The sequence below is a fragment of the Phyllobates terribilis genome, unplaced genomic scaffold (genome assembly GCF_046119375.1).
Source record: "Phyllobates terribilis strain yellow unplaced genomic scaffold, ASM4611937v1 Scaffold_1__5_contigs__length_1240528914, whole genome shotgun sequence".
Lineage (NCBI taxonomy): Eukaryota > Metazoa > Chordata > Amphibia > Anura > Dendrobatidae > Phyllobates > Phyllobates terribilis.
This window is the reverse complement of record NW_027362761.1, coordinates 62,061,535-62,087,182: the sequence shown is the minus strand read 5'-3', so window position 1 is coordinate 62,087,182 and position 25,648 is coordinate 62,061,535. Positions and strand designations below refer to the sequence as shown.

The 25,648-nt window shown below is 45.6% G+C and overlaps 1 protein-coding gene across 2 annotated transcripts in view; it reads left to right on the top strand.

Annotated features, from left to right (window-relative positions):
• Positions 1-25,648, top strand: part of PAX5 (paired box 5) — a 383,086-nt gene that overhangs the window by 281,205 nt on the left and 76,233 nt on the right. For both annotated transcript variants that reach the window (XM_073662499.1, XM_073662491.1), the window contains one exon: positions 1,521-1,622. In XM_073662499.1, coding sequence (XP_073518600.1) covers positions 1,521-1,622 — 102 coding nt within the window. The remainder of the gene's footprint in view (positions 1-1,520; positions 1,623-25,648) is intronic.

Here is a 25,648-nt window from a genome sequence, read left to right as displayed (position 1 = left end):
TCTCTGTGAATAAGCTGTATTAATTCCCTTTCTTATACATTTACAGAGTATAACTGGAAACCCAGCAGTATGTACGTCCCATGCTGCCAAAAAACATTTTTAATACTGTTCATGGGTATTTGCTGCCACGGTAATTATAGTCACTGCACACTAACATAATTTTTGGCAACGTAGGACTTCTTCAGAGAACACAAATATCTACCACCCAACTTATTAGGATAAAAAAGAGCTATTTGGTGTCATGTTTTTTGGAGAAAGTCTCCAACATTAGTTCTAAATGTTAGAGCTTACAAAAATAAAACTTATAAAATATCTGCAATTATCTGGCCAATTTTTGGATATACAATATTTGCAATGTTCTACAATTTTTTTATTTAAAAATATTTGAAAGCACTTTTTCAAAGTATTTGAAATAGAAATAATAGGCTTCAGATCTATAGAAAAACTGTATTTTTGTCCCCAAGAAACGATTACAACTCAGCTTTCATTTCCTACACAGCTCTGATAAAGCAAAACCAGCCAAACCATTTTGTCAAGTCTGACCCAATAGGGCGTTGATCCAGGGAACTAGTCTGATTGTCGTATGGAGTCAGGAAGGAATTTTTTCCCCCAATGTGGAGCTTAGAGTTAGCCACATGTTTTTTTTTTGCCTTCCTCTGGATCAACATGTTAGGCTATCGGTTGACCTAGATGGACTTAGTCTTCCTTCAACCTTAAAAACTATGTTACTATGTTTGTTCTACTTTGTATTATCCCAATACCAATATTAAACTGATCACAGAATGTCTAAATGCTAGGACTCCCAGCAACCAGCTGTAGGGAAATACAGCACAAAGTGTTCAATTTCCCTGCAGCACCTCCACAGGAGAAATGAAGCATTACAATATGCCCATTTAAATTAATGGTTGTTTGCATCAGTCCCCTATCTCTTAATTGAGAATTTTCTAACAGGGTCTTTCAAAATGCTTTTTTCTAAATCAGTCACTTCATTCAAATAAAAGGTACAAACTGTATGAAAATGTACAGCCAGTAAAACAAACAACAGTTTTCTTGAAACATAATTCAGTAAAAATACTCAAAGAAATGGCTTATATTATTCATTTCAGATAATAGGTAAGAAAACCTGATGGCTGACTTTCCTTTGCGTGTCTCACTTATGTGTATGCTGGGATTTGGCCTTGTATAAAATAATAAACAGATTAGTTATATATATATTTTAAACTTGCACCATACTGTATTTCCAATTTTCAATGGTATCGTAAAAAAAATGGAAGACTTTGTCAGTAAATTGCATACCAGTTTTCCTGTTATCTTTTTTCCAAACACACTATGTTACGCAAATATTTTAGACACAAAGAAAGTAATGTGTTTTCCTACCAAGAATATCATGATATCTTGATATTCACACTGTGCGCTGATGACAAATGCATTGGCAGGGCTCACAGCTCTGAGGGAGATCTAAAAGCATGTCTGGCATTTGTGAGATTTCACTTTGTGATTTGCTGTGCTTGATTCTCTAGGTCGTGATTTGGCAAGCACAACCCTCCCTGGGTACCCTCCGCACGTCCCCCCTGCCGGACAGGGCAGCTACTCTGCTCCAACGCTGACAGGAATGGTGCCTGGTGAGTTTGCAATAACAAATGTAACAAAATGTATCATATTGAGAAGTCTGTTTCTGAATAAAGCAAAAACAAATGAAATGCATACGGTTCATTTGTTATTACTCAATCAAAATGCCGCTGTATGTCAACATTTATTTGTGCCCTTCAATTATATTCATGCTGGGGGACTGAAAGTGATCGTTATACGAAGGACCAGTTGTGTGTGACTAGGTATAGAGTGGCAAGCAAACCCGCTACTATACATGTACTCTGGTCTTTTATATGTCAAAATAATCCAATTCATATTAATAATGCTTTATGGATCCTAAAGGTTTATGAAAGGGAACCTGACAGCTGATACGTAATGCCTGATCCGACTATCCTCCTGTGCGGTTTGATCCCCTTCTGCTTCAAAACTATGTTTTTCACCGAAACACCGCAGCGTTTCAGAGTCAAACATACCTGGCTGAGATCATTCTGCCAGTGTCTGATACATGCTGCCTGGGCAGCTGTCAGACTCCTCTTAAACAATTGCAATAGAAGCTTTTCTATAGTCCGGAACATAGCCAGGGGTATGGAGAAATCCTCTGCCACCACTATTATAAATGGTAAGTGATGGTCCAGGAACTTCAACTTATGGCTTTGTTTGTGGATTTTACAGGTGAAGGTAAAGGGGTTATCTGGGCATATGTATTTGATGACCTATGTACAGGATAGGTCATCAATAGAAGATTGGTGGAGGTCTGACATCCAACGTTCACACCAATCGGCTATCTGCTCCGGCGGCAGTATGTAAGCGCAGCTTTATTCAAAGTGTAGTAGCCGCTGCAAGTCATTGCGGGCTACTGCAGCACAGTTCCTGTTCTTTTAATCAAAGCTGGACTGCAAGTAGCCGCAACGGCCAGCAGTGGCCTCCACACTTTGAATGGAGATGCCCTAAGCAGCTCCTTTCAGGCTGTGTTCATCTGACTTGCGCCGTAGCAAAAAACAGCTAATCATTGGGGGCACTGAATATTGAACCCCACGATCTTCTACTGGTAACCTATTCTATTGATAGGTAATCAAATACCTATGTCCAGGAGTCCCTATAATAACATTGATTATGCTATGACAGTAATAACTGGCAAGGAATGGCATATATTATGCAGCAAGTAAGTAGTCAGTTTTTAAATTTAGTGTGTTGGAAGAAAAAAAAATGGACAAGCATAAGAAGCATAGTGATTTTGACAATGGTCCAATTTAGGGTGGCTAGATGACTTGTTCAGAGCATTTTATAAAATGCAGTTCATGTGTACTATTCTTGGTGTGCAGTGCTAATTGATGTGCATACGAAGCAAAAGCTAGTCCCTCTTGTCCCATCCCATAGTCAGCACACAATGATGAGTAAAGTAAATGCTCACTACAATAGAAAGTTGCCAGAACTTATAGTGCATCCAGTTTGCTGGGTATGGGTCTACATACCCTCATACCGTTCATGCTGACCCTGTCTACCACCAAACCCACCTAAACGGCCAATGCTAGTATTAGTACTGGAAAACAGGTCAATATAAGAAGGTGACCTGGTGTGATTCAAGCTTTATTTCACATCATGTGGATGGTTGGATGAATACCAGAGTACTCTTAAGAAAAATGCAAGGTAGTGAAAACAATATGATGCTCTGTGCAATGTTCTGTTAGGAGACCTTAGGTCTTGGCATTCATGTTGATGAAATTTTGACATATATCACCTTCCCAAATATTATCACAGACCATGTACACTGCTTCATGGTGACGCTATTCTCTAAAGGCAGTGGCTTCTTTGAGCAGAATACTACTCCCTGCCACATTGCAAAAAATGTTCGGGAAGGATTTGATGAATATGACTAGAAGTTTAAAGTCTTGAATTCTAAATTGATCTCCAAATTTCCAGATCTGACAGAGGAACTATCTCACAACAAGACTTTAAGAGGTTATCCCACAATGAACATTTACGTATGACCAATCCACAGGATAGGTGATAAATGACTTGTCACCATAGACATTGAATGTAGGGGCTTCATTCGAACATTCAAACACTAGGGATGAGCGGACCTGTGGAAGTTCGGGTTCTGGTACCCGGCCGAACTTTAGTCTAAAGTTTGGTTCAAGTACTAGAACTGTACTTGAGCTTGAAGCTGAACCCAAACTTCATTGAAATCAATGGGGACCCGAACTTTGGAACTTGAAAATCTCTCTTTCTCTCCCTCCGCCCCGGAATCTCGAACTGTAAAATGAACTTACACGAGAAGTCCGTGTTCGGTGTTCAGCACTGGAGTTCAGTTCGGAGTTCAGCACCAGGTGTCCAGTACAAACCCCAAACTTTACAGTTTGGGTTTGCCCATCTTCATCAAACACCTATTACTGCAGTTGTGCAGTGAGAAGGAGCAGAGGGTTCTGATCTTTACTCCAATAGTTGGATGGAATCCCAATGGGCCCACCGTATCACTTTTTTCTGTAGACAGGTGATAAATGTCTATTGTGAGACAATCCTTCTAAAGGATTTGTAGTTAATGTCTTGGTATCATATTCTATAGACACCTTTAAATATCTTTTGGAGTCCATAACTACCCACCATGATAATATAATAAATATAGTGACTAGTGTCTAATGTAGATGATAGAAGTCATAAAAAAGGAAATAGACATGTAGTATATTTTACTTAAAGAGTAACCTTTGTTTTAATTTTTATTTCATAAATCAATAGTACACATGAAAACAAGCAACTTTGTAATATATCTGATCAGAGAAATCTGTATCTTGATCAGTCATTATCAAAATTCTCAATTCTGAGGTAAAATTCGTATTCAGTGAAGACAGACTTTCCATTACTGAGATAGGAGATGGCAGTTACTACAGATGAGATTATATGTGGATAGGAGGGGGAGGAGGAGCACTGTCTCTAGCTTCTCCCTCCTACATATAATCTCATCTGTAGTAACTGCCATCTCCTATCTCAGTAATGGGAAAGTCTGTCTTCACTGAATGCAGATTTTACCTCAGAATTGAGAATTTTGATAATGAATGATCAATTTTGGCAGAGAAATAAGCACATTTCTGATAAGATATATAAAAAAGTTGCTTATTTTCATGTGTACTATTATAATAATAATAATAATTTTTATTTCAATAGCTTCAACATATTCCTCAGCACTTTACATTACAGAGGGGACTTGTACACAATAAAGGCATTACAGAACAATAGAGATGAGCGTTGTTCTACTCGAACTGTTCGCCAATCTCAAATTCGAGCTGTTTTGGGCGGTGTTCGAGCCGGTCGGCGAACACGAACAATTTGAGAAAAATTCGGCTGTTCGAGGTTATGTTCGATAACTGTTCGTGCACCAAAATCATAACTGGATTTTTTCTCAGTAATGATGAAAATTAATGTTAATACGCAGTTTGAGTGTACAGCGGGGCGGGGGGAGGGGCAGGGGATGGATCTCTGCAGGAACAATGAAGATCTCCATTTTTTTTTCTCTTTCCCGCATTTGCAGTGGGGAGGTGCAATCTGTCAGCCTATCAGCAGCGCACACACGGAGCGAAGTGCTTTTTTTCACACAAGCAAGGGCATGTGTGATTGGCAGTGTATGTCACATGTCCTTGCCCTATAAGACCAAGCCATTTTCCCCGTCGCCACCATTTTCTCACTGCTGCAGCTGCGTGTTAGACGGCACCGCTGTTGCTGTGTGCGCTATACCTTGTTAATTTCAAGCCAATTTTCGCACAAATATACAGATAGCTTGGGAGTAGGGAATAGTTGTGATTGCAGTCCTTTTAAGGACTAGGTTACAGCATTTCCTACGACTTTTATCAAGCAGGTCTGTGCTCTTAAATAGATAGATTGTGGGAGTAAAGACTAATTGTAATTGGAGTCCTTTTCAGGACTAGGTTACATCAGTTCCTATCAGTTTTTGCCAGGCAGGTCTGTGCCAGTGCTGTGCAAGTTTTTTTCACAGCATTTGGCTGAATCTAGCAAAGCTAATCCTTTTTGGCCTATTGCAGAGTGTGTTAGTCAGTGGAGTAGCCTATCTGTGTTGCAAGATATACCACCTGTGTATAGAATACCAATTTTTTTACTGCACCTAGTGAAGTAAAATCTTTTGGGCATAGCATCATTCTATTAGTCCATCTATACTGACCTCCATCAGGTTGCAAATTAAAAATAATTTTTTTCTGCATCTAGCTCTGAAAAAATATTTGGGCTTCTAGCAGTGTGTGGGACTTGGTCTATTAGTCCATCTATACTGACCTCCATCAGGTTGCAAATTAAAAATAATTTTTTTCTTCATTTATCTCTGAAAAAATATTTGGGCTTCTAGCAGCGTGTGGGACTTGTTCTATTAGTCCATCTATACTGACCTCCATCAGGTTGCAAATTAAAAATAATTTTTTTCTGCATCTAGCTCTGAAAAAATATTTGGGCTTCTAGCAGTGTGTGGGACTTGGTCTATTAGTCCATCTATACTGACCTCCATCAGGTTGCAAATTAAAAATAATTTTTTTCTGCATCTAGCTCTGAAAAAATATTTGGGCTTCTAGCGGTGTGTGGGACTTGGTCTATTAGTCCATCTATACTGACCTCCATCAGGTTGCAAATTAAAAATAATTTTTTTCTGCATCTAGCTCTGAAAAAATATTTGGGCTTCTAGCAGTGTGTGGGACTTGGTCTATTAGTCCATCTATACTGACCTCCATCAGGTTGCAAATTAAAAATAATTTTTTTCTTCATTTAGCTCTGAAAAAATATTTGGGCTTCTAGCAGTGTGTGGGACTTGTTCTATTAGTCCTTCTATACTGACCTCCAGCAGGTTGCAAATTGAATATAATTTTTTTCTGCATCTAGCTCTGAAAAAATATTTGGGCTTCTAGCGGTGTGTGGGACTTGGTCTATTAGTCCATCTATACTGACCTCCATCAGGTTGCAAATTAAAAATAATTTTTTTCTGCATCTAGCTCTGAAAAAATATTTGGGCTTCTAGCAGTGTGTGGGACTTGGTCTATTAGTCCATCTATACTGACCTCCATCAGGTTGCAAATTAAAAATATTTTTTTTCTTCATTTATCTCTGAAAAAATATTTGGGCTTCTAGCAGCGTGTGGGACTTGTTCTATTAGTCCATCTATACTGACCTCCATCAGGTTGCAAATTAAAAATAATTTTTTTCTGCATCTAGCTCTGAAAAAATATTTGGGCTTCTAGCAGTGTGTGGGACTTGGTCTATTAGTCCATCTATACTGACCTCCATCAGGTTGCAAATTAAAAATAATTTTTTTCTTCATTTATCTCTGAAAAAATATTTGGGCTTCTAGCAGCGTGTGGGACTTGTTCTATTAGTCCATCTATACTGACCTCCATCAGGTTGCAAATTAAAAATATTTTTTTTCTGCATCTAGCTCTGAAAAAATATTTGGGCTTCTAGCAGTGTGTGGGACTTGGTCTATTAGTCCATCTATACTGACCTCCATCAGGTTGCAAATTGAATAAAAAAATTTTCTGCATCTAGCTCTGAAAAAATATTTGGGCTTCTAGCGGTGTGTGGGACTTGGTCTATTAGTCCATCTATACTGACCTCCATCAGGTTGCAAATTAAAAATAATTTTTTTCTGCATCTAACCCAGCCAATAGTTTTGGCCTAATACCACAGTTTGGCCACTCAGCTCTGCTCGGGTACCATCCATTGTTTTTTTGTGCAAACAACTCCAGAGTTGTGAATTAGTTAACCACCAAAATGAGTGGAAAAAGGCCTGCTGCTGGTGGAAAGGGGAATAGGCGTGTTGGGAAGGGGAAAAAAGGTTGTGTCCGTGGGGTAGGTGCAGAAGAAAGACCATCTTCCAGCCAAACTAAAATGTCTACTTCTTTTAGCGGACAATGTGATAAGATCCCTTTCTTACGGCCACGCCAATCGCTACAAATTCCAGATGAGGCACAAAAACAGCAGGTGCTTCAACGGATATCAAGTGCTCCTTTAAGTGGGCTCTCCTCCACATCAACTTCAACATCACAAATACTCCAGTCCTCAAAGGTGTCACCCAAATCGCACTTGCTTCCTCACAGCTCCCAAATCTCCAGCTGCCCGTCTGAGTATGAGGTAGAACAGATGGTTGAGTCTGCAGAGCTGTTTACTCATACTATAGCCTGGGAATCAGAGGTCGACTCCAGCGCTTCTGTGAATCCAGACGAGGAAATGATCTGCACTGATGCCCAGAATCTTTATGAGTCGGATCCAGGACCAGACGCAGAAGGTTCTGACCATAATGTAGACCCTCATTCCCAAACTGTAACTCCTGTTGGTGGAGACAATGAGGAAGACGATGATAAGACTCAAATACCTGATTGGAGCGACAACTTTAGTTTTTTGTCAGGGCAGGAACAGGTTGGCTCTGAGGACGACGGGTGTGATAACGCACAGGGTGATGATGATGAGGTCGGAGATCCCACTTACTGTCAACCCACAGTCAGCCAAGAGATGAGGTCAGCAGAGGAGGTGGAGGAAGATGCTAGTGACGACGAGGTCAGGTTGCGCCTTCCTGGACAGAGACGTAGTACTGGAAGCACGTCAACAACTGCATCCTCAAACACAACTCTGCCTCTCACCACAAGTCGTGGTGGCTCTTCAGGTCGCATGGGTGCTAAGCCTTGCATAGCCTGGGCATTTTTTCAGATCGATAAAGATGACCCAACTCGTGTTATCTGTAACATTTGTCAGCAAAAGCTAAGTAGAGGCCAAAAAATACATAGTTTGAGTACTTCATGCATGAACCGGCACATGGACATGAAGCATAAGTTGCAGTGGGAAGCTCAGTGTGCTACAATGCGGCCTAGCCGGCCGGGCCAACCACCGTCTGCCATATCTTGTGCATCCGCGGCCTCTTCATCCTCTGTGACTGGGGGGACAGCAGTCACACCTGTTTTGGGGCGCAGACCTGCCACCTCTTTACCCGCAACAGCCAGCGTGATTGGCAGGTCATCATTTTCTTTGGAGGTGGTAACACCAGCTGGTCTTGAGCGCTGTCCGACATCGATAGCACCACCTTTGGATCAAGGCAACCTAACATGTCCGCCTGCATCTTCCTCACAGACCGGCAGTTTGCCGGGGACACCCTTATCAACCCCGTCTAAGCACAATAGCCAGCCCTCGGTCCCTCAGATGTGGACAAGTAAAAGACCATTTCCTCCTAGCCATGAGAAAGCTAAGAGGTTGAATTTCACCATCTGCAAGCTCTTGGCTACAGAAATGCTGCCTTTCCGCCTGGTGGACACAGAGGATTTTCGAGACCTTATGTCCGTCGCAGTGCCCCAGTACCAGATGCCCAGTCGGCACTACTTCTCAAAGAAAGGTGTGCCTGCGCTCCACCAGCATGTCGCACACAACATCACCGCTTCTTTGAGAAACTCTGTGTGTGACAGGGTGCATTTCACCACAGACACTTGGACGAGTAGGCATGGACAGGGGCGTTACATGTCGCTGACTGGGCACTGGGTAACTATGGTGACAGCAGGACAAGGGGCTGCTGTCCAAGTCTTGCCGTCCCCACGAGTTGTGCGTCAATCCTCTTTATGTCAAAGTTCCTCCACTGCTTCTGCCTCCTCAACCTCCTCTCGGTCTTCCACCTGCACCCAAAGCCTGTCTGGTCATGCCACAAGCTTTCTAACTGCGCAGAAGGGATCCTGCACACCTCCTTACTATGCTGGCAGTAGGGCTCAACGTCATCAGGCGGTTTTTACATTGAAATGTCTGGGAAATGTGAGTCACACAGCTGAGGAGTTGTGGTCAGCTCTGGAGAACCAATTTCATGAATGGTTGTCTCCACTGGACCTGAAACCAGGGAAGGCCGTGTGCGACAATGCTGCAAACCTGGGTGCGGCCCTTCGCCGGGGCAATGTCACACACGTGCCTTGTATGGCTCACGTGTTGAACCTGGTTGTCCAGCAATTTTTAGCCCACTATCCCAGACTAGATGGCCTTCTGCAGAGGGCACGGTCGCTGTGTGCTCACTTCCGCCGTTCGCATCCCGCAGCTCAGCGACTTACATCTCTACAGAAGTCGTTGGGCTTGCCACTTCACCGGCTAAAATGCGATGTGCCTACCCGGTGGAATTCAACTCTGCACATGTTGCAGCGACTGTGGCAGCACCGACAAGCCCTGGTGCAATACGTTCTGACGTATAGCCTGGGCCAACGAGATTCAGAGGTGGGGCAAATCACGCTGGAGGAGTGGTCTCAGATCAGGGACCTATGCACCCTTCTGCACAGTTTTGAAATGGCGACGAAGATGTTTAGTGCTGACGATGCCATTATCAGCATGACTATTCCGGTGATTTACATGCTGGAGCACATGTTAAACAGAATTCGGAGTCAGGTGGTGGCACAAGAGGAGGTGGAGGAAGTAGAGGAGGAGGAGTTGTATGCGGAAGGGCTAACATCTGCAAGGTCCAGACGGTCGGCAGCACCAAGGCGGCAGGCATGTGAGGGTGGGGGAGATGATTTTACCAGGGCGCATGGTAGCAGCCAAACTAGTGAGGAAGGTGCAGGAGCCCAGGAAGAAGTGGAGGACGAACAGATGGAAGACTCATCAGATGAGGGAGACCTTGATCACATTTCTGTTGTGCGAGGTTGGGGGGAGAGGACAGAGGAAGGAAGCATGATTGTTACCTCGCCACCAACACAACAGGGACTTGGTGCTCCTGGATGCGCAACACACATGAGTGCCTTCTTGCTGCACTACCTGCAACATGACCCTCGAATTGTGAGAATTAGAAATAATCCTGACTACTGGGTTGCCACACTGTTAGATCCCCGGTACAAAAGTAAATTTGCAGAAATTATTCCTGCCATAGAAAGGGATGCACGCATGCAGGAGTATCAGCAGAGACTGTTGCAGAATCTTACATGTGCTTTTCCACAAAATACCAGTGGTGCATGTAGTGAATCTCACAGTTCCAACTTGCCAACCGTGGGACCGTCAAGTGTTCAGCACTCAAACCGTAACAGAACCACAGTATCTGCTGGTAACATCAATTTTGCGGAATCATTTCACCACTTTTTTAGCCCATCCTTTGCAAGGCCACAGGAGACAAGAAGTCTGACACATAGTCAACGCCTAGAGACGATGGTACAGGAGTATCTCCAAGTAAACATTGAAGCCACGACTGTGTCACTGGACCCTTGCTCTTTTTGGGCTTCCAATCTGGATAAATGGCCGGAGCTAGCCACTTACGCCTTGGAGATCTTGTCATGCCCCGCAGCCAGCGTTCTGTCTGAACGTGTGTTCAGCGCTGCTGGTGGTGTGCTGACAGATAAGCGCACGCGGCTCTCCACTGATAATGTAGACAGACTCACGTTCATAAAGATGAACAAATCATGGATCCGAAACGACTTTTCTACCCCTGTGTCATCCTGGGGAGAGTAAAAGCTTGATGATTGGTTAAAATCACCCTACCAACCGTTTTAAGCTTTCAAATTACTAATCATGTTTATCTGTATCTTGACTAGAAAATAATTTGGGCTTTGTAGCAGTGTGCAGCACTGATCCTATTAGGCCATCTATAATAAGCTTCACCAGATTTAAAATTAAAAATAATTTTTAGCTGCATCTAGCCCGGAAAATAATTTTGGGGCTCCGAGATGCGCAAGACACATAAGTGCCTTCTTGCTGCACTACCTGCAGCATGACCCTCATATTGTCAGAATTCGAAGTAATCATGACTACTGGGTTGCCACACTCTTAGATCCCCCAAACTTTTCGATCAACCTTTTCATTTTAATAAAGACCAAAAAAATGGTCATTTTTGAAATTATAAGCATTAGCAGGTTGTTAGAAACTGAAATCAAACAGTTTTCAACTCAAAACTTTATTCTAGGTGATGTTACATTTTCACATAGGACCCCTTGTTCGAAAGGAGCTTCTGAACTCTCTCGTCCATTGAATTTGTCAGGTTTTGGATGGTTTCTGCTTCAATTGTTTTGCATGAGGACAGAATACCCTCCCAGAGCTGTTGCTTAGATGTGAACTGCCTCCCGCCATCATAGACACTCCTTTTAATGATGCTCCAAAGGTTCTGAATGGGGTAGAGGTCAGGGGAGCATGGGGGTCACACCATAAGTTTGTCCCCTTTTATGCCCATATCAGCCAGAGATGCAGATGTTTTATGTGCAGCATGAGATGGTGCATTATCATGCAGAAAAATGATCTTGCTGTGAAATACACGGTTCTTCTTCTTGAACCATGGCAGGAAGTGCTGTTTGAGAAAATCCACATACATTATGGAGTTCATCTTTAGCGCCTTCAGGGATCCTAAAGGGGCCGACAATCTCTCTCCCCATGATTCCAGCCTAAAACATTACTCCACCTCCTCCTTGTTGGCGCTGTAGCCGTGTTTGCGTGGGGTGTCCATCAACCAGCCATCCTCCACTCCATTCATCTGGACCATCGAGCGCTGCACGGCACTCATCCGTGAACAAAACAGTTTTGAAATCAGTCTTCATGTAATGTTTGGCCCACTGGAGCCGTTTCTGCTTGTGTGAAGTGGATAGAGGAGGTCGACAGGATGGCGTATGCACAGCTGCAAACCTCTGAAGGACCCTGCATCTTGTTGTTAGGGGGACGTTGGAGGCACAAGCAGCTTCAAAAACTTGTCTGCTGCTATGACAAGGCTTTTTTGCCGCTGCTCTTTCAACCTGACGTAATTGCCTGTAGGAAAGAGTCCTCAATTTGCCCTTATCAGCACGCACACGTGTGTACTGTGAATCAGCTACATACTTCTTGATTGCCAAGACACTTCATCCTGATCATCGCACAATGTTGATTGTAGTCATGCCTTGACCTAAACACTCCACAATTTGTTGCTTCTCAGCAGCCGACACATCCTTTTTCTTTCCCATTTTGGCAGAAAATGTAGGCTGCTTAATAATGTGAGAGAGCCTTTTTAAGTAGTCTTGCCTTTCATTGGACACACCTGCCAAACTAATTAGCACAGGTGTCTGCAATTGCTTACAGTGATATAAAGAGCCCTGACACACATCACCATCAATGAGTTCAACTGACAAACAAACAAATTCTTCCCTTATCACTCCTAAACACTTTTTGCATAATAATTTGGAACGCGGTGTACATGTGCTTTTCCACAAAACACCAGTGGTTCACGTAGTGAATCTTACAGTTCTAACTTGCCAACCGTGGTCTGTATGGAATTGTTCAATAAAGGGCCCAAAATTAAGATAACATAGATGGGAGAGATCTCTATGAATAGGAATTCCTAAGTATTTGATACCCTGTGAGGGCCAGGCAAAGGGAAAGTTGGACTGGATGGAATCCTATATGGATTTAGGGAGGGAGACATCGAGGGCCTCAGACTTCGCTGCATTGATTTTAAAATTTTACCATGTAACAAAGTGATCTATTTCAGCCATAACAGCAGGGATGGATATATGTGATTGAGTGATATATACTAGGACATCATCAGCAAATAGAGAGCACTTGTACTCGGTGCCTCCCACCTCAATCCACCTAATATTGGGGTTATGGCGAATTGATGAGAGCAGGTGCTCCGTCACTAGGATGTATAAGAGAGGGGACAGAGGACATCCCTGCCTTGTCCCATTGGTGATTGTGAAAGGTGATGAAAATGTTCTGACGCACCCCCTGGGCCTTGGGACACCCGGAGCCGGACCCTTTTTGGTGGATGCTGGTGGTTGTAGTCTTCGTGGCGGCGATCCGGTTCCGTGGCTCAGGGCGGTCAAACCAGTGGCGGAACTATTTATGTGGTTTTGATGTTTAAATGTCCGACTACGCCACCCGTGGATTGCGGTCAGAGTGAACCGCCGCTACAGGGCAGACCGCTAAGGCTGGTGTTGTGGGTGCAGCAGAGCGTAGCATAACTCCCCACGGGAGGAGTATAGCCTCAGGGCAGTGTATGCGGAGGATGGGGGTGATGGTGCAGGGCAGCAGCAGTAACGACACGGAGTCAGTGATGCAGTTCAGGGCCTTTACTCACAGTTCTTATTATCCAGACCACGTCTGCAGGTAACGGCTGCCCACGTCGTACTGTGCTCACCAGGTGAGGGGCTCAGACAACTCCCAGATAACTTTGGAGCGCTTCACAGGACCCCCTTTGTGTGTCCTTTGTCTGGCCTTTCTTACCAACACTTCTGTCCGGCTGCCTCGGGCCTCCTCTTGGTAAACTTGGCGCCAGTTTCCCTGACCCTATGTGGTGCCTTCCTAGCGGGTGGAGCAAGGGGCTGCGCCACATAAAATGTCAGAGCCTCCGGTTTCTAGCTGAGGGTCATTTCCTGCCTCCACTAGTTCGGGGACCGGTCTCCCCCTTTGGCCTGACCCCTCCACGCAGGTGGATTCGGGCGTGCGGTGGCGACTGGCCCGTCCACACCCCTGGGATCCCTTCATTCCTCGTTCCTGGAGCCTTCTCCGCTCCTCTTCCTTCCTTCTCCCTCTTGCAGGCCTGGGCCTCTGTTACTAGGCCCGCCTCCGGAGCAGAGCTCATGCAGAGCCCCTGCTCCCTGCCACTTCTGCTCAGACTTCTCTGCACTGAACTAAGATGGTGCCCACCTTTTATACTCCCTTCTCAATGCACCCAGGAACTGCTTCCTCCCTGCTCCTGCACTGCAGGGTTCCCCTTCCTCAGTGTTCCCTCCCCCCACTCCAGCCAGGGACAGGGACTGTCGTGCCCATCTCAGGGGCATATTGGTCGCCCTGCCCCACGGCAATGTGGTGTAATGCATGCAGGTGTCGGGTCCTGATCCACACTCCATCCTTATCTGAGAGTCAGATATCACACCTCTGGGTGAGGTGCAATACGTCTGTAGCAACCGAGCCCTCGGTGCTACAGTTCCATTTATCTTCAGCCTAGGTGACGTATTGTGATACAGGTCCGTGATTTTGGCTATAAAAGGGTCCCCTAGACCCCTACCCCAAGCTTTTTAAGAGAATCATATATGGCGTGCCAGGAGACTCTATGGAATGCTTTCTCAGCATCCAACGAGAGTATCTACTTACAAATTTTTAACTGCATCTAGCCCAGGAAATACTTTGTGCCTAGTAGCAGTGTCTGCTAGTCAGCGGATTATCCCGGCTGTTAAGCAAGCTACACCACCTGTAGTTTGGACACTTAATTTTTTCAAAGGAAATGCTTCGGGACCACGGGATACTCAGTGAAGAGCATCAGGAGGCACCCCAAGGCATAGGGGCTGGGACTGGCACTAGGATGCCTTGCGGTGGACAGCCGAGCTCGATCCTTATAAAAGCTTTTTAACTGCAGCAGCTTTAGTGGACGCTACTGGAGCTGGAATTACGCGGCTGCTGGCATGAGACTTGCCCTCCAATAGATCCTTGTAAATGGATTTAAAGTGTATTCATTCAAATTAGAGGGACAATTTAAATTAAAAAGCTTAGAGCTGCCTCCACCACAGGGGGGCTCTCTCGACCCACCAGCGGACAGGCACCAGTATTGGGAGAGGGGGGCTGGCCGTCAGGGTTCACCGCGGCTCTGGCACAAACCCGGCGACACGGAGGTGGCACGGGCAGGAGCGGACTGGCCGTCTCGGCTTCTCACTTTTTGGATTTTAGAAGGGCATGACATGCCTATATCTGTGTCTCCCCCTCCTTTTACTCCTCCACCTCTTTTCTTTTCACATGACTATATGTACTTGTCACTTTTCCATGTGTTAGTTGTGTCTTCTGAGCAGTTTGTCAGCTTTTGGACACCTTTGAAGGTGTTTTCTATGTGTTTCTATGTGTTTTTGTTTGCCTGCCATTGGTTTTAACAGTGTTCGAAGGTGTTCGACGAACAGTTCGACGAACAGTACGGCGAACACACGGGTGTTCGACGAACCGAACCGAACTCGAACACTACGGGGGTGGATCAACACTACAGTACACACGTGTGCGTGCTGATAAGGGCAAATTGAGGACTCTTTCCTACAGGCAATTACGTCAGGTTGAAAGAGCAGCGGCAAAAAAGCCTTGTCATAGCAGCAGACAAGTTTTTGAAGCTGCTTGTGCCTCCAACGTCCCCCGAACAACAAGATGCAGGGTCCTTCAGAGGTTTGCAGCTGTGCATACGCCATCCTGTCGACCTCCTCTATCCACTTCACACAAGCAGAAACGGCTCCAGTGGGCCAAACATTACATGAAGACTGATTTCAAAACTGTTTTGTTCACGGATGAGTGCCGTGCAGCGCTCGATGGTCCAGATGAATGGAGTGGAGGATGGCTGGTTGATGGACACCCCACGCAAACACGGCTACAGCGCCAACAAGGAGGAGGTGGAGTAATGTTTTGGGCTGGAATCATGGGGAGAGAGATTGTCGGCCCCTTTAGGATCCCTGAAGGCGCTAAAGATGAACTCCATAATGTATGTGGATTTTCTCAAACAGCACTTCCTGCCATGGTTCAAGAAGAAGAACCGTGTATTTCACAGCAAGATCATTTTTCTGCATGATAATGCACCATCTCATGCTGCACATAAAACATCTGCATCTCTGGCTGATATGGGCATAAAAGGGGACAAACTTATGGTGTGACCCCCATGCTCCCCTGACCTCTACCCCATTCAGAACCTTTGGAGCATCATTAAAAGGAGTGTCTATGATGGCGGGAGGCAGTTCACATCTAAGCAACAGCTCTGGGAGGGTATTCTGTCCTCATGCAAAACAATTGAAGCAGAAACCATCCAAAACCTGACAAATTCAATGGACGAGAGAGTTCAGAAGCTCCTTTCGAACAAGGGGTCCTATGTGAAAATGTAACATCACCTAGAATAAAGTTTTGAGTTGAAAACTGTTTGATTTCAGTTTCTAACAACCTGCTAATGCTTATAATTTCAAAAATGACCATTTTTTTGGTCTTTATTAAAATGAAAAGGTTGATCGAAAAGTTTGGGGGATCTAAGAGTGTGGCAACCCAGTAGTCATGATTACTTCGAATTCTGACAATATGAGGGTCATGCTGCAGGTAGTGCAGCAAGAAGGCACTTATGTGTCTTGCGCATCTCGGAGCCCCAAAATTATTTTCCGGGCTAGATGCAGCTAAAAATTATTTTTAATTTTAAATCTGGTGAAGCTTATTATAGATGGCCTAATAGGATCAGTGCTGCACACTGCTACAAAGCCCAAATTATTTTCCAGTCAAGATACAGATAAACATGATTAGTAATTTGAAAGCTTAAAACGGTTGGTAGGGTGATTTTAACCAATCATCAAGCTTTTACTCTCCCCAGGATGACACAGGGGTAGAAAAGTCGTTTCGGATCCATGATTTGTTCATCTTTATGAACGTGAGTCTGTCTACATTATCAGTGGAGAGCCGCGTGCGCTTATCTGTCAGCACACCACCAGCAGCGCTGAACACACGTTCAGACAGAACGCTGGCTGCGGGGCATGACAAGATCTCCAAGGCGTAAGTGGCTAGCTCCGGCCATTTATCCAGATTGAAAGCCCAAAAAGAGCAAGGGTCCAGTGACACAGTCGTGGCTTCAATGTTTACTTGGAGATACTCCTGTACCATCGTCTCTAGGCGTTGACTATGTGTCAGACTTCTTGTCTCCTGTGGCCTTGCAAAGGATGGGCTAAAAAAGTGGTGAAATGATTCCGCAAAATTGATGTTACCAGCAGATACTGTGGTTCTGTTACGGTTTGAGTGCTGAACACTTGACGGTCCCACGGTTGGCAAGTTGGAACTGTGAGATTCACTACGTGCACCACTGGTATTTTGTGGAAAAGCACATGTAAGATTCTGCAACAGTCTCTGCTGATACTGCTGCATGCGTGCATCCCTTTCTATGGCAGGAATAATTTCTGCAAATTTACTTTTGTACCGGGGATCTAACAGTGTGGCAACCCAGTAGTCAGGATTATTTCTAATTCTCACAATTCGAGGGTCATGTTGCAGGTAGTGCAGCAAGAAGGCACTCATGTGTGTTGCGCATCCAGGAGCACCAAGTCCCTGTTGTGTTGGTGGCGAGGTAACAATCATGCTTCCTTCCTCTGTCCTCTCCCCCCAACCTTGCACAACAGAAATGTGATCAAGGTCTCCCTCATCTGATGAGTCTTCCATCAGTTCGTCCTCCACTTCTTCCTGGGCTCCTGCACCTTCCTCACTAGTTTGGCTGCTACCATGCGCCCTGGTAAAATCATCTCCCCCACCCTCACATGCCTGCCGCCTTGGTGCTGCCGACCGTCTGGACCTTGCAGATGTTAGCCCTTCCGCATACAACTCCTCCTCCTCTACTTCCTCCACCTCCTCTTGTGCCACCACCTGACTCCGAATTCTGTTTAACATGTGCTCCAGCATGTAAATCACCGGAATAGTCATGCTGATAATGGCATCGTCAGCACTAAACATCTTCGTCGCCATTTCAAAACTGTGCAGAAGGGTGCATAGGTCCCTGATCTGAGACCACTCCTCCAGCGTGATTTGCCCCACCTCTGAATCTCGTTGGCCCAGGCTATACGTCAGAACGTATTGCACCAGGGCTTGTCGGTGCTGCCACAGTCGCTGCAACATGTGCAGAGTTGAATTCCACCGGGTAGGCACATCGCATTTTAGCCGGTGAAGTGGCAGGCCCAACGACTTCTGTAGAGATGTAAGTCGCTGAGCTGCGGGATGCGAACGGCGGAAGTGAGCACACAGCGACCGTGCCCTCTGCAGAAGGCCATCTAGTCTGGGATAGTGGGCTAAAAATTGCTGGACAACCAGGTTCAACACGTGAGCCATACAAGGCACGTGTGTGACATTGCCCCGGCGAAGGGCCGCACCCAGGTTTGCAGCATTGTCGCACACGGCCTTCCCTGGTTTCAGGTCCAGTGGAGACAACCATTCATGAAATTGGTTCTCCAGAGCTGACCACAACTCCTCAGCTGTGTGACTCACATTTCCCAGACATTTCAATGTAAAAACCGCCTGATGACGTTGAGCCCTACTGCCAGCATAGTAAGGAGGTGTGCAGGATCCCTTCTGCGCAGTTAGAAAGCTTGTGGCATGACCAGACAGGCTTTGGGTGCAGGTGGAAGACCGAGAGGAGGTTGAGGAGGCAGAAGCAGTGGAGGAACTTTGACATAAAGAGGATTGACGCACAACTCGTGGGGACGGCAAGACTTGGACAGCAGCCCCTTGTCCTGCTGTCACCATAGTTACCCAGTGCCCAGTCAGCGACATGTAACGCCCCTGTCCATGCCTACTCGTCCAAGTGTCTGTGGTGAAATGCACCCTGTCACACACAGAGTTTCTCAAAGAAGCGGTGATGTTGTGTGCGACATGCTGGTGGAGCGCAGGCACACCTTTCTTTGAGAAGTAGTGCCGACTGGGCATCTGGTACTGGGGCACTGCGACGGACATAAGGTCTCGAAAATCCTCTGTGTCCACCAGGCGGAAAGGCAGCATTTCTGTAGCCAAGAGCTTGCAGATGGTGAAATTCAACCTCTTAGCTTTCTCATGGCTAGGAGGAAATGGTCTTTTACTTGTCCACATCTGAGGGACCGAGGGCTGGCTATTGTGCTTAGACGGGGTTGATAAGGGTGTCCCCGGCAAACTGCCGGTCTGTGAGGAAGATGCAGGCGGACATGTTAGGTTGCCTTGATCCAAAGGTGGTGCTATCGATGTCGGACAGCGCTCAAGACCAGCTGGTGTTACCACCTCCAAAGAAAATGATGACCTGCCAATCACGCTGGCTGTTGCGGGTAAAGAGGTGGCAGGTCTGCGCCCCAAAACAGGTGTGACTGCTGTCCCCCCAGTCACAGAGGATGAAGAGGCCGCGGATGCACAAGATATGGCAGACGGTGGTTGGCCCGGCCGGCTAGGCCGCATTGTAGCACACTGAGCTTCCCACTGCAACTTATGCTTCATGTCCATGTGCCGGTTCATGCATGAAGTACTCAAACTATGTATTTTTTGGCCTCTACTTAGCTTTTGCTGACAAATGTTACAGATAACACGAGTTGGGTCATCTTTATCGATCTGAAAAAATGCCCAGGCTATGCAAGGCTTAGCACCCATGCGACCTGAAGAGCCACCACGACTTGTGGTGAGAGGCAGAGTTGTGTTTGAGGATGCAGTTGTTGACGTGCTTCCAGTACTACGTCTCTGTCCAGGAAGGCGCAACCTGACCTCGTCGTCACTAGCATCTTCCTCCACCTCCTCTGCTGACCTCATCTCTTGGCTGACTGTGGGTTGACAGTAAGTGGGATCTCCGACCTCATTATCATCACCCTGTGCGTTATCACACCCGTCGTCCTCAGAGCCAACCTGTTCCTGCCCTGACAAAAAACTAAAGTTGTCGCTCCAATCAGGTATTTGAGTCTTATCATCGTCTTCCTCATTGTCTCCACCAACAGGAGTTACAGTTTGGGAATGAGGGTCTACATTATGGTCAGAACCTTCTGCGTCTGGTCCTGGATCCGACTCATAAAGATTCTGGGCATCAGTGCAGATCATTTCCTCGTCTGGATTCACAGAAGCGCTGGAGTCGACCTCTGATTCCCAGGCTATAGTATGAGTAAACAGCTCTGCAGACTCAACCATCTGTTCTACCTCATACTCAGACGGGCAGCTGGAGATTTGGGAGCTGTGAGGAAGCAAGTGCGATTTGGGTGACACCTTTGAGGACTGGAGTATTTGTGATGTTGAAGTTGATGTGGAGGAGAGCCCACTTAAAGGAGCACTTGATATCCGTTGAAGCACCTGCTGTTTTTGTGCCTCATCTGGAATTTGTAGCGATTGGCGTGGCCGTAAGAAAGGGATCTTATCACATTGTCCGCTAAAAGAAGTAGACATTTTAGTTTGGCTGGAAGATGGTCTTTCTTCTGCACCTACCCCACGGACACAACCTTTTTTCCCCTTCCCAACACGCCTATTCCCCTTTCCACCAGCAGCAGGCCTTTTTCCACTCATTTTGGTGGTTAACTAATTCACAACTCTGGAGTTGTTTGCACAAAAAAACAATGGATGGTAACCGAGCAGAGCTGAGTGGCCAAACTGTGGTATTAGGCCAAAACTATTGGCTGGGTTAGATGCAGAAAAAAATTATTTTTAATTTGCAACCTGATGGAGGTCAGTATAGATGGACTAATAGACCAAGTCCCACACACCGCTAGAAGCCCAAATATTTTTTCAGAGCTAGATGCAGAAATTTTTTTTATTCAATTTGCAACCTGATGGAGGTCAGTATAGATGGACTAATAGACCAAGTCCCACACACTGCTAGAAGCCCAAATATTTTTTCAGAGCTAGATGCAGAAAAAAATTATTTTTAATTTGCAACCTGATGGAGGTCAGTATAGATGGACTAATAGACCAAGTCCCACACACCGCTAGAAGCCCAAATATTTTTTCAGAGCTAGATGCAGAAAAAAATTATATTCAATTTGCAACCTGCTGGAGGTCAGTATAGAAGGACTAATAGACCAAGTCCCACACACTGCTAGAAGCCCAAATATTTTTTCAGAGCTAAATGAAGAAAAAAATTATTTTTAATTTGCAACCTGATGGAGGTCAGTATAGATGGACTAATAGACCAAGTCCCACACACTGCTAGAAGCCCAAATATTTTTTCAGAGCTAGATGCAGAAAAAAATTATTTTTAATTTGCAACCTGATGGAGGTCAGTATAGATGGACTAATAGACCAAGTCCCACACACCGCTAGAAGCCCAAATATTTTTTCAGAGCTAGATGCAGAAATTTTTTTTATTCAATTTGCAACCTGATGGAGGTCAGTATAGATGGACTAATAGACCAAGTCCCACACACTGCTAGAAGCCCAAATATTTTTTCAGAGCTAGATGCAGAAAAAAATTATTTTTAATTTGCAACCTGATGGAGGTCAGTATAGATGGACTAATAGACCAAGTCCCACACACCGCTAGAAGCCCAAATATTTTTTCAGAGCTAGATGCAGAAAAAAATTATATTCAATTTGCAACCTGCTGGAGGTCAGTATAGAAGGACTAATAGACCAAGTCCCACACACTGCTAGAAGCCCAAATATTTTTTCAGAGCTAAATGAAGAAAAAAATTATTTTTAATTTGCAACCTGATGGAGGTCAGTATAGATGGACTAATAGACCAAGTCCCACACACTGCTAGAAGCCCAAATATTTTTTCAGAGCTAGATGCAGAAAAAAATTATTTTTAATTTGCAACCTGATGGAGGTCAGTATAGATGGACTAATAGAACAAGTCCCACACGCTGCTAGAAGCCCAAATATTTTTTCAGAGATAAATGAAGAAAAAAATTATTTTTAATTTGCAACCTGATGGAGGTCAGTATAGATGGACTAATAGACCAAGTCCCACACACTGCTAGAAGCCCAAATATTTTTTCAGAGCTAGATGCAGAAAAAAATTATTTTTAATTTGCAACCTGATGGAGGTCAGTATAGATGGACTAATAGAATGATGCTATGCCCAAAAGATTTTACTTCACTAGGTGCAGTAAAAAAATTGGTATTCTATACACAGGTGGTATATCTTGCAACACAGATAGGCTACTCCACTGACTAACACACTCTGCAATAGGCCAAAAAGGATTAGCTTTGCTAGATTCAGCCAAATGCTGTGAAAAAAACTTGCACAGCACTGGCACAGACCTGCCTGGCAAAAACTGATAGGAACTGATGTAACCTAGTCCTGAAAAGGACTCCAATTACAATTAGTCTTTACTCCCACAATCTATCTATTTAAGAGCACAGACCTGCTTGATAAAAGTCGTAGGAAATGCTGTAACCTAGTCCTTAAAAGGACTGCAATCACAACTATTCCCTACTCCCAAGCTATCTGTATATTTGTGCGAAAATTGGCTTGAAATTAACAAGGTATAGCGCACACAGCAACAGCGGTGCCGTCTAACACGCAGCTGCAGCAGTGAGAAAATGGTGGCGACGGGGAAAATGGCTTGGTCTTATAGGGCAAGGACATGTGACATACACTGCCAATCACACATGCCCTTGCTTGTGTGAAAAAAAGCACTTTGCTCCGTGTGTGCGCTGCTGATAGGCTGACAGATTGCACCTCCCCACTGCAAATGCGGGAAAGAGAAAAAAAAATGGAGATCTTCATTGTTCCTGCAGAGATCCATCCCCTGCCCCTCCCCCCGCCCCGCTGTACACTCAAACTGCGTATTAACATTAATTTTCATCATTACTGAGAAAAAATCCAGTTATGATTTTGGTGCACGAACAGTTATCGAACATAACCTCGAACAGCCGAATTTTTCTCAAATTGTTCGTGTTCGCCGACCGGCTCGAACACCGCCCAAAACAGCTCGAATTTGAGATTGGCGAACAGTTCGAGTAGAACAACGCTCATCTCTAGTGTACTGTGAATCAGCTACATACTTCTTGATTGCCAAGACACTTCATCCTGATCATCGCACAATGTTGATTGTAGTCATGCCTTGACCTAAACACTCCACAATTTGTTGCTTCTCAGCAGCCGACACATCCTTTTTCTTTCCCATTTTGGCAGAAAATGTAGGCTGCTTAATAATGTGAGAGAGCCTTTTTAAGTAGTCTTGCCTTTCATTGGACACACCTGCCAAACTAATTAGCACAGGTGTCTGCAATTGCTTACAGTGATATAAAGAGCCCTGACACACATCACCATCAATGAGTTTAACTGACAAACAAACAAATTCTTCCCTTATCACTCCTAAACACTTTTTGCATAATAATTTGGAACGCGGTGTACATGTGCTTTTCCACAAAACACCAGTGGTTCACGTAGTGAATCTTACAGTTCTAACTTGCCAACCGTGGTCTGTATGGAATTGTTCAATAAAGGGCCCAAAATTAAGATAACATAGATGGGAGAGGTCTCTATGAATAGGAATTCCTAAGTATTTGATACCCTGTGAGGGCCAGGCAAAGGGAAAGTTGGACTGGATGGAATCCTATATGGATTTAGGGAGGGAGACATCGAGGGCCTCAGACTTCGCTGCATTGATTTTAAAATTTTACCATGTAACAAAGTGATCTATTTCAGCCATAACAGCAGGGATGGATATATGTGATTGAGTGATATATACTAGGACATCATCAGCAAATAGAGAGCACTTGTACTCGGTGCCTCCCACCTCAATCCACCTAATATTGGGGTTATGGCGAATTGATGAGAGCAGGTGCTCCGTCACTAGGATGTATAAGAGAGGGGACAGAGGACATCCCTGCCTTGTCCCATTGGTGATTGTGAAAGGTGATGAAAATGTTCTGACGCACCCCCTGGGCCTTGGGACACCCGGAGCCGGACCCTTTTTGCTGGATGCTGGTGGTTGTAGTCTTCGTGGCGGCGATCCGGTTCCGTGGCTCAGGGCGGTCAAACCAGTGGCGGAACTATTTATGTGGTTTTGATGTTTAAATGTCCGACTACGCCACCCGTGGATTGCGGTCAGAGTGAACCGCCGCTACAGGGCAGACCGCTAAGGCTGGTGTTGTGGGTGCAGCAGAGCGTAGCATAACTCCCCACGGGAGGAGTATAGCCTCAGGGCAGTGTATGCGGAGGATGGGGGTGATGGTGCAGGGCAGCAGCAGTAACGACACGGAGTCAGTGATGCAGTTCAGGGCCTTTACTCACAGTTCTTATTATCCAGACCACGTCTGCAGGTAACGGCTGCCCACGTCGTACTGTGCTCACCAGGTGAGGGGCTCAGACAACTCCCAGATAACTTTGGAGCGCTTCACAGGACCCCCTTTGTGTGTCCTTTGTCTGGCCTTTCTTACCAACACTTCTGTCCGGCTGCCTCGGGCCTCCTCTTGGTAAACTTGGCGCCAGTTTCCCTGACCCTATGTGGTGCCTTCCTAGCGGGTGGAGCAAGGGGCTGCGCCACATAAAATGTCAGAGCCTCCGGTTTCTAGCTGAGGGTCGTTTCCTGCCTCCACTAGTTCGGGGACCGGTCTCCCCCTTTGGCCTGACCCCTCCACGCAGGTGGATTCGGGCGTGCGGTGGCGACTCGCCCGTCCGCACCCCTGGGATCCCTTCATTCCTCGTTCCTGGAGCCTTCTCCGCTCCTCTTCCTTCCTTCTCCCTCTTGCAGGCCTGGGCCTCTGTTACTAGGCCCGCCTCCGGAGCAGAGCTCATGCAGAGCCCCTGCTCCCTGCCACTTCTGCTCAGACTTCTCTGCACTGAACTAAGATGGTGCCCACCTTTTATACTCCCTTCTCAATGCACCCAGGAACTGCTTCCTCCCTGCTCCTGCACTGCAGGGTTCCCCTTCCTCAGTGTTCCCTCCCCCCACTCCAGCCAGGGACAGGGACTGTCGTGCCCATCTCAGGGGCATATTGGTCGCCCTGCCCCACGGCAATGTGGTATAATGCATGCAGGTGTCGGGTCCTGATCCACACTCCATCCTTATCTGAGAGTGAGATATCACACCTCTGGGTGAGGTGCAATACGTCTGTAGCAACCGAGCCCTCGGTGCTACAGTTCCATTTATCTTCAGCCTAGGTGACGTATTGTGATACAGGTCCGTGATTTTGGCTATAAAAGGGTCCCCTAGACCCCTACCCCAAGCTTTTTAAGAGAATCATATATGGCGTGCCAGGAGACTCTATGGAATGCTTTCTCAGCATCCAACGAGAGTATCTACTTACAAATTTTTAACTGCATCTAGCCCAGGAAATACTTTGTGCCTAGTAGCAGTGTCTGCTAGTCAGCGGATTATCCCGGCTGTTAAGCAAGCTACACCACCTGTAGTTTGGACACTTAATTTTTTCAAAGGAAATGCTTCGGGACCACGGGATACTCAGTGAAGAGCATCAGGAGGCACCCCAAGGCATAGGGGCTGGGACTGGCACTAGGATGCCTTGCGGTGGACAGCCGAGCTCGATCCTTATAAAAGCTTTTTAACTGCAGCAGCTTTAGTGGACGCTACTGGAGCTGGAATTACGCGGCTGCTGGCATGAGACTTGCCCTCCAATAGATCCTTGTAAATGGATTTAAAGTGTATTCATTCAAATTAGAGGGACAATTTAAATTAAAAAGCTTAGAGCTGCCTCCACCACAGGGGGGCTCTCTCGACCCACCAGCGG